This window comes from Agelaius phoeniceus, chromosome 6, assembly GCF_051311805.1.
Source record: "Agelaius phoeniceus isolate bAgePho1 chromosome 6, bAgePho1.hap1, whole genome shotgun sequence".
Lineage (NCBI taxonomy): Eukaryota > Metazoa > Chordata > Aves > Passeriformes > Icteridae > Agelaius > Agelaius phoeniceus.
In genome coordinates, this window is record NC_135270.1 from 52,730,453 (window position 1) to 52,743,594 (window position 13,142).

The window sequence follows — 13,142 nt, forward strand, 5'->3', positions numbered from 1 at the left end:
GCTGGAGGTGCTGGAGGTGTTGGAGCAGCTGGAGGTGCTGGAGGTGCTGTTGCTGCTGGAGGTGCTGTTGCTGCTGGAGGTGCCCGGCTCCCCCTCGGCGGCGTTGGCCGGGGTCTGCCCGGCCCGGTGCGCCGCTCCCCGCCCGCGGGTGGAGGCGGGCAGCCCTCCCCGCCCTCCGTCCCTCCCTGCTCCCGCCCCGTCCGCCCGAGCCCGGCGGCGCTGCGGGCGGGGGCTGCCGCCTGCCCGGCCCCGCGTCCGCCGAGCGCCGCGGGGAGCGGAGCGGCCCCGGCCCGGCCATGGGGCTGCGCGCCGCCGGCATCCTCGGCTGCTGCTGCTGCCTGCTGCCCCTCGTGCTCCCCGCAGCCCCAGGTAAGGACACCGGCACCCCCTGCCCGCCCGGCTCGGGAAGGGAGGCGACTTGGGAAAGTTTCGGGAGTTTGCCGGGGCCGCGGGGCAGCGGCGAGGACGGGAGCCCTCCCGGAGCCCTCCCGGAGTCCCCGGGCGGCGGAGGCATCGCCAGCCCTCGCTCCAGCCAGAGATGCTCGTGCGGTCGGGAAGATTTTCCTTGGCAGCGGACGGAGCGCGTTTCTCTGGCGCTGGCGCAGGGTGTCAGTGGCTAGAGGGGATCTTTTAGAGGGATGCTTGGTGCAAATGCTTAAGCAAGCAAACAAACAAACAGATCAAAAACTGCGACTGAGGTCTCTTCTCCTTAACTTGCGTTATTTATGCATGATTTAATGAAAATGGTTATTTTCATCCGATGTAGGATTGAATGAATTCAGCACTTTTATTGTAAGTAGTTTTAAATGGATTTTTTTTTTTTCTGACTGAAAGTACTTCTGTGTTTCAAGTAGTTGTGAAACAATGCATTTGGAGTGGCATGTTGTGAAACAACATCCGTGAATCTGCTCTGGCATTATCCCTTTAAAATGGTGTGTAGGAATATTACATGCACTTTTGGTGTGCTAAAGTAACTTTGTATTCTTTTGCCATTAATTCTCTATGTCATTTCACTTCCTCTATAGGAACATTCCAGATTAGGTTAATTTAAAATTTTATGATGCAAAAATGTGTCTGAAGAAAAAAGAAAAGGAACATTTTACAGACTGGGATTTTTCAAACCATTGTAATGTGTATAGGATATGATACATGTGTAAAGGGTTTTTTTGTGCTGATTTTTCTGGTTTGATGTTATAAATCTCTTCTTCCAGGCGTGACCTGCAAAGCTGGCTGCCATCCAGAGAATGGATTCTGTGAATTTCCCAGTGAATGCAGGTAAAAAGATCTGTCAGATTGGGGTATTAGCACAGGAGTGGTCAGCTTCAATAATTCGTAGTCCTGGTAAGAGAGATAGAAACTGAAATGGTTTGGTCTCTGAAAATATGGAACTGTAATGAAACAGAACTCTATTAGGATACAGTAACTGGAAAGCATGGATATTTAGATACCTGTTTCGTTTACTTCTTCCAGTATGAAGTATTTACATTGATTAGTTGGGATTTTTTTCTTGCTGAATGAAATTATTTTCTTCACATAAACGGCTTCTAGTATTCCAGAAGCACCGATGGTATGCTTTTGTTCAAATGGTAAAATTTGGTATGCAAAAGTTTATTTGTTGCGCATTTGTGAACCAAAAAGGGAGGTGTCCTTGTAATTATAGTTATTAAAAATAAACTCTGTTTCTGTCTTGTCTTTTATCTCTTTCAGGTGTCAACCTGGCTGGCAGGGTGCACTCTGTAATCAGTGTGTTCCTTTCCCTGGGTGCTTGCACGGCAGCTGTGCCAAGCCCTGGCAGTGCATCTGTGAGGAGGGCTGGGTTGGCAGCCTCTGTGACATAGGTTTGCACATCCTTTTCTCTCCTTGAATAAGTGAGGGGAAGCAGCCCCATCTGGTGTTGGAGACACGCAAAGTCCTTCTGGAGAACTAATTTTAAAATACTGAATGTTAGGTCCAGATAATGAGGAGATTCTGGGCAGCAGCACATAAACCTCGAACTTCCATAATAATATAGGCAGAAGCAATGCAGTATCTTTTGTAATTGGGCATATATGTGAGCCAAGTGTAAATTCATTATATTTTAAACAGTAATTATCAGGGACAAGGCCAACAAACAACTGCTCCCTTCTTGTCATGTAAGCCCTTCTAATCAAAATACAAGTTATCTTGTATATATTAAATAAGTTTAAATATTTATGTAGCACATTATATATATATATATATATATATATATATGTATATATATATATGTGTGTATATATATATATATATATATATATATATATATATAGTTATATTACTATGACTGAGAAAAAGCTCTTCCTGAACAGGCTGAGGGGAACAGGCTTCCCCTCAGGTCTGAGGGAAAAGCACAGCTCTGGCTGCACTCTCTCACCCTTTGCCGGTCAGAATCAGCCAGCTTAGCATGAGCAAGCTGAAGAATTGGCCTTTGTTGAGATGGTTTATTTTGGCTGACACAGGCAAACGTTCAGTCAGAGAGATCTGACAGGATGGAAACCTCATGAGCATCCAGGAGCATGCACTGCTCAGCCCACACAGCTGCAGCTGGGAGAGGACAAGTGTCCAGGGCCTCATTTCCTCTTCATGCCTTTAGGCTTTTGTTGTTATATGGGTCATAATTTATAGAGCATGCATGAGATCTCCAGTACACAGCCAAAGGGGTGATTGATGACAGATTGAACAGCATAAGATTTTCAAGATGACTAAAAGAATCAGAAGGTTTTAGGTAGGTCACATCCTTGCAGTGACATGGAATTTGGTGCAAGGTTCTCGGGTATCCATTTACTCATTTACTCACCAGGTTTTGCAGCCTGAACTCACTGACTGCACACATGAGCAGAGAGAGGCTTCCTAAAGTCACTCCTGGTATGTTTGCAGGAGCTGTGGTAGCAGTGGTGATATCTCTGGTGCAGATGTGACTCTAAACTCTCAGATGTTGTTCTGGATGCATCTCACAAATGCACTTGTACCTGAGACAGACACCTAGATTCTCTTTACAGTTAATGAGGAGGAATGAGTCCTTCTCTGATCTACAATCAGAGATTTCTAAAGCTGCCCAGAACAATCCCCCCTCTGCCACCTTAGGAGGCTCAGTTCTGTTGCTTATCAGTGAATAAAAGGTAGCATCTTCACATTTTTAAAGGTAGCATCTTCACAGATACTTCTAAAAGCTTTAATTGCATAGCTGAATTTCTTAGTACTAATATATCTTTGCAATTCTGAGCCTTGCAATGTTTCCTTCTTGCAATTGCTACTTAGAATGCAAAAGAATGCATTGAAAATTGAACCCACATCTTTGTGGAAAAACATTATTTTAACATACTCATTAAGGTAGTCCTATAATACCAAAAAACTATCCCTTGCTTAAGTGCAGGAACTATTTTTTCTCTCAACACTCAGAGTGATCTCAGAGTCTTCTTTGCAGATCCCCATGAAGAGCTGCTGAGAATTTTCAGCCAAAAGGATAACTATTTTTTCATCTGCAGCAATGTTATGTTGATAGTCTTTCATCTCAGTGGTTTTATCTACTCTAAATGCATTATTTGCCATAAGAGATCAAGAGAAGGGTGTTCCTCCTCATCTTCTTCCTACTGGAAAGTTAATAGAAATTGTTATCCCAACCCAATAAAGCACTGAAACCTCAAATGGGTTATTGCTCAGCCCCTGATCTCATCATCCTCTGCCAAAAGTTGGTGTCAGTTTCCTGCCTGTATAAAATCATTACAGGTAGGTACAGTTAATTTACAGGTATCATTAAATGAAACTTGATCAGGTTAGGAAACAGTAAGGAAAAGCCTAGAGTGGAAAACTGTGGAAGGATCTGAGATCCATTGACCACTACAAAAAACTGAAATACTTCTAAAACAGAGATACAGTCTTAGAACTTTATTTGCTTGCTAAGCATGGGAGGAAAAAAGATGATTTGGACTGGTGATGATACCTCTTCTGTTTTGTAGAAGAGTTAGAATATGTATATGATCTCCTTGGCTTTGATCATGGAACTTCCTTTCTGGAGTAGTTGTAGATCACCAATTGGTTTGCTAATGACTCTGATTGTGTAGCTCTTTTTAATACAGGCAGCCTGGTTCTCAGTTTAATCCAAGAATGACCTTCCTAGTAATTTAGAGGCATGCAGGTTATGGGTTGGGCTTGATCCACTGTAAACACATAGAGCAGAATAAGTGGTAGCATTTGTGACTGTTATTGCAGTCACATGGACAGACAAGTCACTTGAAGGAAAACATCTGTGAGTTGGTCATGGTGTTAACCCTGCTGGTTAACCAGTTTGCAATGGAGCTTGTCCAACTGGCTCCATGATGCCATGGCATCCTCTCATCTTGTGGAAACACAGCCTTGAAATCCGGCGCGTGCACCCCTGGAGCCAGGCTGCACAGCACAGAGTTTCCCTCTGCAGCTGATATACACTGCACAGTACAGGAACCACATCAAACACTGCCCATAACAAAGGGAAAATCAATTGAGTCAATTTGTTTCCAGGAGAAAAATGAGAGCCCAGTCAGAGTGTTTGATCCAGCTTGCTAAATCAGATCTGTCAGCCTGTCACCCCCGGCTGTGCCTACACGGTCCTGTTAGCGGGTCCGTGACCTCCTACTGGAATCCTGGCCTCAATTGGCCTAAAAAGCCAACACACAGTGTGAGCTGGGAGTAAATTGTACTACTTGTCACCAGAGTGCTTGGCCAAGGCCACATGTTGGCAAACCCATCAGAGAGCACAGGTGGAGTCTCTAATGCCTGCATGAGACAGGAGCTAAAAATTGTCCTGTGACAAACTACAACTGAGCATATCTTCCTCATAAAAACAGTGATTGCTTCATGCACTGCAGCATGACAACTTTGTTTGATGGAACTATTAATTATGGGTAATATGATTGAGGCCACTCATAATATATGTATTAGTGTAACATCCTGGTTTTGCATTTTCATCTGTTACCACTTGGTGGTTGTCCTTTTGAGAGGTAAAATAAAATAGAGAAAATGGGCTAATTGAGGATATTTATGTATTATATTTTAAAAGAACCTGGTACAAAAAGCTAAATACCTGATGTTAATTATTGACAGTAATGTGTGTATATATATATATATATATATATATACACACACACACATACCTATTCATATATGTATTTCAGAGAGTTTCCATGCTCCTGCATCAAAGTTCATGTTTTCTTCTCCATCAAAGTACACACTTTATTGCTGCCTTTAGAGTCTTTGAAAATAGCTGGCAAACAATACTGCTTCAAAAAGATTATTTTGGTCCTTGTGAAAATTGGAGTTTATACTCAAAGTGCATGCTGAGTTGTCTTGCAATGAGAACAGGCTAATGCATTAGGAAATAGAACCTTTTATCCAGGGAAGATTGTATTTGAAAGCTAAGGCTGTTGTTTTCTGTGGTTAAAATTTTGCAATACCTCATGATAGCATCTAAATTTCATGTTATGCTATGGGAAGTAAAATATAAATGCCCTTAAATCCCTTTTCATCTCCTTAGAAAGTGTGCATGTGTGTGTGTGAGGCATCAAATACCTTCCAGTCAGCACCTCTCTGCAGCTGCTGCAGTAGCTTGCTAAAATATCCACTTGTTTGTTTATTTAGTTTTAATTATTCTAAAAATTCAGTAATCATTTGAGTGGGAAGTGGCCCAGCAGGGCAGTTGCAAAGAAAATGCGTGACTTTGGGTCCAGACATCATACAGCTCTGTGTTCTGGTACAGTTATATAAGGGTTGAATGTAGCCCAGCCAGAAAATGAAATTTTAACAGATTTTTTTGTAAATTGATGATTTCTGTTTTTATGAAACATTTGGTCATAAGCACATAATGATATGGGCAGGGAGAATTCCCCATTCCTGATTGTTTTATCAGAATTCTGCTCATGGAGAAGCCAAGATTGTGAAAGTATGGCTAGACTATCTAGAAGTTCTTTGTCCCACACTAATATTTTATTTCTAATACTACTTATTTATAGAATGGAGCAATTCAAACACATTTTGCAAGCAGGAGCTAGAAAGAGCTAGAAAAAAGCTGAAATTGCTTGCAATAGTTGAACAATCTGAATTCCATTTTAACAAAGGGGGGGGAATAGATCACAATTTATAAAATGCAGGGTGAAGTATTGCTAAAGCTATATTTTATTTGAAGTATTGTATACCATTTACTAACTCTTTCTCATTAGATTAATCAAGGCCTGTTGGGTATTTTTAAACAGATATTCACCCATGTTCAGCAAAGCCCTGCACCAATAATTCAACGTGTATAGAGACTGGTGATGGAGGATATATTTGTCTGTGTGCCCAGGGATTTACAGGAAAAAACTGCCATCTCAAGAAAGGACCCTGCATTATTAATGGGTAAATATTGATTTCTGACACGCATTTACAATCTACACTTCTATTATTCAGAATTCTTTGCTACGTGGAAGTATATCTGTGTTAAAATACGCAATGCTTCTGATAGTTGCTGGTATTATCAAACTTTACAAATCGGATCTTTTAATATTTTAAAGATTTAAGAGATTATCAGTGTGGCTTTCTGTGCACAGTCTGAGTACTAAAAGTGCTAATTTGCACATTTTATTGTGGTGAATTTATGCCTGCTCATGATTTTTGTAAAAAACTTGAAGTGACTCCCATCCTGTGCTCTCATCTCTAGTGAGGGATAATTTATACACAGCCCAATAAGAACAGCAGTTAGCACAGAAGCTGTCTGGGTGAAAACACCTAGCCCACCAGTTTGTGTTTTTTCTTAACCAACATATGATAATGTGCCCACAGTTAACTGAAGGAGACAATCTCACTTCCATCAGAGCAGGGAGACCACTGCTCTCTATTCTTCAAAAGAAATGGGACATTAAGAACAGTAGGTTGTAGTAGTGCCAGTAGGCTGAGGGAGGTGATCCCTCCCCTCTGCTCAGTCTTGCTGAGGCACATCTGGAGTGCTCAGTCCAGTTCTGGGCTACCCAATTGTCCTGGTTTGGAAAGCCAGGCATCTACTAAGGAAGGCAGGAGCCTCCCCTGAAATGGAAAAATGTAAATCCCCTCCCTCAGAATTGTTATAAATTTGAAATTAAGGGGGACTCTCAGGCAAACATATGGGAGCAGGAATAACAGTTCTTTATTAGGGAAGAAAATAAAAAAATAAAATAAACAATGCAGTAAACTAAAACAACACTGACAGAGTCAGAACACACCCTGACAGCCTCTTTGTCAGGGTGTTGGTAGCAGTCCAACTGGAATTGTGGCTGCAGCCCTCCTGGAGTGTCAGGTGTGGTTCTGTTGGAGCAGGGATCCTGTAGAAAGGTGTAGTCTTCTGAAGATCCAGTGGAGAGGCAGCTGTTTTTCTGAGAAATCCAGTGGAGAAAGCCATGCTGGTTTTCCAGAACTCAAGATTATATCTGGGTAGAATGCTTGGCTCCTCCTTCTGGATGGAGCATCTCACAATGGGATGCTATAGATCTTATCAGTCAGGCAGTGACATTCAATAGTCTGTTATCAGCAGATGTCTCCCCAGAGAGAGGAGTGGTTGTGGAAGAGATAAGGAAAACTGCCCACTTAACAGAACACAACTGCCATGCAGATGGCAAATAGAATACAGTTTGCTTGGCAATCTAGGGCACCAATATAAAAAGGACACCAATATAAAAAGGACACAGCCATACTGGAGTGAGTCCAGTGAAGGGCCATGGATATGATTAAAGAAAGGGAACATCTCTCCTATAAAGAGATACTGAGAGCTGGGTCATTTAGCCTGGAGAAGAGCAGGCTCTCAGGAACTTGTCCATTGTGTATGAGTACCTGATGGGGGGAAGCAAAGATGACAGAGCCAGACTTCTCATTGAGGTGCCCAATTAAAGCTCAAGAGGCAATGGACACAGGCTAAAGAAATTCCAGCAAAGTCACTAGTAGAACTGCTTGAAAAAAAAGGAAGACCTTTCAGTGCTAGAGAAAATGTGAATTTGGGTTTCTGTTCAAATCTAGAAGCATTTGCTGTCTTCTAGCTCATCAAAGTTCTGATCCCATAAACATACAGAATGCCTTTTTGGTGGATACAAACTTGGTAAAACTATCACTCTAAAATCAGTTTTCTTTTAGGAGATTGCCTTCTGATCTCTAGCTCTATATGGATACCCTCTGGTTCTCTTTTTGCTCAGTGATAGGTAATTATGAGTATTCAGATTTACCTTATGACTGAATCTTCCTGAAGACTTGTAGACTCTTATTTAAGGAACATTAACATCTCTCACTCTCTCTGGCAAGAATTGCCATTCTTTCACAACTTCATGTCAGTAGAATTTTTTTGTCATCACCTTTATTTGGGGGATACTCTCACAGTTTTTTCTGGGTTTACTTTAAGATAGCTACTCTGATTTGCCTATTTTTCTTCATTGACAGCAGGGAAATTTAAGTTCCTTGAAAGAGCCATGACTCAAATCCAAGCTACTTGCCTAGTATGGGAGATGTGAATAGGTTATTCTGATTTTCACCTGTAGACCAAATATTTCAGTGTGGACATAGATGCTAGTTATCCCAAAAAACAAGTGAGTTCCAAAAATACAGCATCAACAAAATAATAAAGATTAGTTCCATGTACTTCCTTAAACACCTTAAGGTTTTAAATTGCAGAAACTCCTTTTTTTGTGTTGGCACTCTATTTTTGGACTGAATGCTGATGAACTAGCCTGGAAATTGTGAAAATTTTTTCTGAAGAAAGCAACATACTTGAAGCAGTGATTTTTTTTCTCTAGGAAGCTGTCTTTTTCAGGAAAATGAGCAGCAGGCTCTGAAAATCTACATTTAGTTCAAAAAGACAACTGTTGTCAGCATAAGCACTCCGTGTCTGCTAATAATTCACAGTCCACCAAAGGGTGCATCCCACATTGTAGAAAGAGACCTCATCAGATGGTGCCATTTCATTCACATCCCACTTCCTCTCAATTCCTCTCTACCTCAGTGGTAATGTTAAAAATGTTGATATTACTGAGCATTACTGCTGGCTTCTTTGTTCATATTCACAGATGGAACCAGGATAATTCACAAATCAAAGTGTTTATTCTAGTCTGTTTACATGTATCTGCAGCAGTGATCTCTGTGTGGTGTTTGGAGGTTTCTGCTTTGAAGCAGAGCAGTGAGTGGTACTTTCTAAAAGAAACCAGGCTATCTGGGAAGCAAAGAAGAATGGTATGGAATTCTTCTTACAACTAACCCTTAATGTACAACACCTTGCTGTGTTAAATGCCAAAAATGCAGAGTAGAAGAATTTATTCAAGGAAATTAATATTAAGGCTTTATTTATTGAAACATATTTGAAATAGGCAAATGCAACTCTGTTATTAAAAAATAAAGAAAATTTTCATAATTCTGCATTTTTCCCCTTAACTGTTTTTTATTTTCAATATTTTACATTTCTGAAAATTTCAGAAAAAGGAAAAAATTCAGAACTTATGTTCTCCAACAATTTCTTCCCATTTCCCTAGAAAGCACTGAGATTCAACCCAGCGATGAAACTTCAAACTACTACACATTTTCCTTATAGAAACCAGCTTGTCCAATTTTCCATGGGACCTGTAAAGCTAAGGGAGGGTGCTAGGTTCTCCAAGACAGCCATAACCACTGAAGGGCTGTATAACTCCAATTTCCATATTTTCCTTAAAAAGACATAGTGCCTGGTTAATATGTTGGAATTACTTACCTCAAGTTATCACTAACCATGTCTACGTCAAAGCCCAGTTTTGCTTTCCTAATACTGCTCCCAGACTTCCAATATGTTCTTTTAGTGCATTTTTACCAAGAACAGTTCTAGAGAACAGAGTAGTTAATGTGGAAGCTGCAGAAAACAGACAGGTGATTCCTCTGCCAGAAGGTTCAGTCTCTCCTGATGGGTGGCTGCTGAGTGTTTCAGTCCCCAGTGAAGCCAGAGGTGCTTGGAGCAATCTCTACCAAAGGTAGTCCCAGAGCAATGGTGACAAGCCCAGCCTTGTTCTGACCAGTGATCAGGGGCCATTTGCAGTCAGGAGCTTACACCTCTTTCACAGTCATCTCAGCCAGACACCAACAGATCTTCTGAATCTCTGTGTCCCACCATGGAATTCCATAACAGCCTCTTGCTACTGTCTGCTGCATATGTGAAATGTCTCTATCTGAAGTTGTGATCTTCATTACCCCTGGGACTTTGCCCTGTAAGTGGAAGGCCCTAAATAACAGCTTGGACTTTTCAACTATCAGACAGTACTCTGCTGTATGTCTTCAGGGATGCATAAGTATTCAGAAAAGTTTTGTTGTCAAAGAGGCTTGTCCTAAACTTTTCCAAGTATTTTTCATATTTTACAAAGCGAGTTTTAAAGGCTTTGCTGATGTGTGATGAACTGCCATGAAAGTTTGAGGATTTGAGGTTTATTTGTAAACCTGGGACTCAGGGACCCTTGTCAGCCAGCAGGGACAGGTAAAGGAGCAAGAGCACTTTGCATAGCTCCCCTGAGCTGACACATTTGTGCCAGTCAGTGGTGGCCTCATCTCTTGGCATTACACTCAGTAAGGCACAGTTGCATTGTAAAGATAGAAAAGAGCTCTCAGTTAATTTATGGCACCTAAAACGTATTATCAGGCTCTTAGTTGGGAAGTACTAAAAGAGTTTGTAGAAATACTTGGTTTCCTATTGTCCTACTCTCATTATGCTGTCTTTTCCCAGGCTGAAATTCTCTCACTGATATTTTTTGTTACAATTGTATCTATCAAAATCTTTGGCGAAACAGCAGTTTATAGGAAAGTATCTGTTTGCTTCTAAATTGTTTGTGTCATGGAACACAGACAGGCAGAATAAAAACAGTCAGCTTTAAGCCTAGCTGCTATGGCACTGTTTTGCTCTGCCAATACAATATATAGATTATTTTAGGAATAATCACGTAGAAAGGAAGCAGCCATGGCTGCTCATATCTGTGTTCTCTCTTGTCTGAATAGTTGCTCAGCTAATTAGATCCAAGCATAGAAAAATAGTGAGAAGCTTAATTTGAATAAATGTTTGAAATAATTTTAAATCCCTTCACAGCTCATTGGGTTGAATTTATATACTGGTGTATTAATCCTGCCCAAAGGGTCAGCAGAAGATATTATTATCTGTATTGACAATGCTGTTGAACAAACTCATTTTTTATTCAGCTTCACTGACTTCAGTGGATTTGCATTTGGAATTGGCTCTTCTAAAGAAAAACAGCTCTTTTTATTATATCAAGTGTTTCCTAATAGTTTCTTCCTTTGGACTTCAATTTTGTGTCTGTGTTTGTCATGTATCCTAGTTCTCCCTGCCAGAATGGAGGAACATGCATTGATGACAATGGTTTTGCACCCCATGCTTCCTGTCTGTGCCCTTCTGGTTTTGCTGGCAACTTCTGTGAAATAGATAGAGACGACTGCGAATCCAGCCCGTGTGAGAATGGAGGAACATGCACAGATGTTGGAGTGGGTTTCAGCTGTTCTTGTCCCCATGGCTATACAGGAAAGCTCTGCAGCAGCCGTGTCACCTTCTGTGCAAGTGGCCCATGTGAGAATGGAGGCACTTGCAGTGAGCATCCCCAGGGAGGGTTCGAGTGCATCTGTAAACCAGAATTTGTTGGTGTGACCTGCAAACATCCCAGCAAAAACACAAGCCTCTCTGGAACGAATATGGAGACAAAGCATATGCAGAATTACAAGCCACTCTCAAAAGCTCACCATAGATCAGTGCATCAACAACAAGAAATCCTGAAAATAACAGTGAAAGAAACAATTCAGAATGCAGATCCCTTACTGAGTAGAAGCCAGGTGATATGTTTTGTTGTGCTGGGCTTGCTTACGTGTCTTGTTGTCTTGGGTACAACTGGGATTGTCTTCTTTTCAAAATGTGAAATGTGGCTTGCTAATGCCAAATATAGTCATCTCCTGCGCAAGAAAAAGAACTTTTTTCTGAAATCTAACAATGGGGAAAACCTGTCAGTTAATATTATCTTCCCAGAGAAGATCAAATTGACTAATTACACTAAGAACTACACTGCCATCTAGGCCCTTGAAAGCCAAGCAGCATCTTGCAACTTTTCATAGCAATATGTAAAATTTATTGCCTGTGTTTGGCCTCAGTATTTGTGTGTATATTTGCTGTAAATTGTTCTGAGTGACCATGAAGAAATGTAATGTATCTGTCTTGCTAAGGATTTTTTCATTCCCCAAAATAAAAGGTTTAAAAAAAAAAGGATTAAAAAGCAAGGAATGTTATTTTAATTTCTCTTCAAGGCAGCTACTTTTTGTAAAATAAAAAATAACTTATCACTGCAACTGTATTGCAGCTTTCTTGTCTTGTGCATAGTTCATTTGGCAAGTACAGTACTTGCAAATTACTCAGTAATGCTCTTTTTTCTTTTTAATAAACAGCAGTTAAGGGCTATACTGGTTTATTTATTCATTTCTAAACCTTACTCTACAGCAAGGTCTGCAACAAGTGTCCATGCTGAACTCGTTTGATATCTGATAAAGTCTTTAGAAATTGCAACCAGCAGGAGCAAATTCACACTGATATCTCACCTATTCAGTCAGTGTTGCTATTTTTACATGCTTATAAGAGAGATTCTGTAGAATCTTAGAGGTCTTTGGGATATTAACTTCAGGTTAAAGGTCTCTCACTTGAAAACCTGCATCTATAAATTGTTCTATTTATCTATTTTAAAATGTTAAAAAGGTGTTCAATGTCTTTCTTTTTAGAGACCTAGTAGAGATTAAAGGATCAGATTCTGATTTTTCTATAAATACTCCTTAAAGATCTCTGCTGAGTGAAGTATCCTTCATGACTGTGTCATGTGGAGAAAGGAAAAGATGTCACGTGTCACCTGAAATAGGACAGCTGCTTTTAATTCTTCACTTCTGCTTTTTCTGCCACATTTCAAGGACAGGACAAGGTTTTCAAGAATCAAAAGCAGCAGTGGAAAACAGGCAAGGGGCCATGAAAGCCATAAAATTGTAAGGGGCCTGAGGGCAATGAGAACTCTTAACCTCCCTGAGGAGCCTCCCCTGGGGCTCTCACCCACCTCCTGCCCACGGGACCATTTTGGGTCAGCCCAGTACTGCTGGTTCTGGTCTGAGCTGTGCTG

At 40.9% G+C, this 13,142-nt stretch overlaps 1 protein-coding gene across 1 annotated transcript; it reads left to right on the forward strand.

Moving 5' to 3' along the window:
• Nucleotides 1–74: 74 nt before the first annotated feature.
• DLK1 (delta like non-canonical Notch ligand 1) lies at nt 75–12,442 on the forward strand. The gene is made up of 5 exons (XM_054635243.2): nt 75–369; nt 1,212–1,275; nt 1,708–1,838; nt 6,243–6,384; nt 11,322–12,442. The coding sequence occupies exons 1-5, from the start codon at nt 297–299 to the stop codon at nt 12,061–12,063; spliced, it is 1,152 nt and encodes a 383-aa protein (XP_054491218.2). The 5' UTR covers nt 75–296; the 3' UTR covers nt 12,064–12,442.
• Nucleotides 12,443–13,142: the final 700 nt, after the last annotated feature.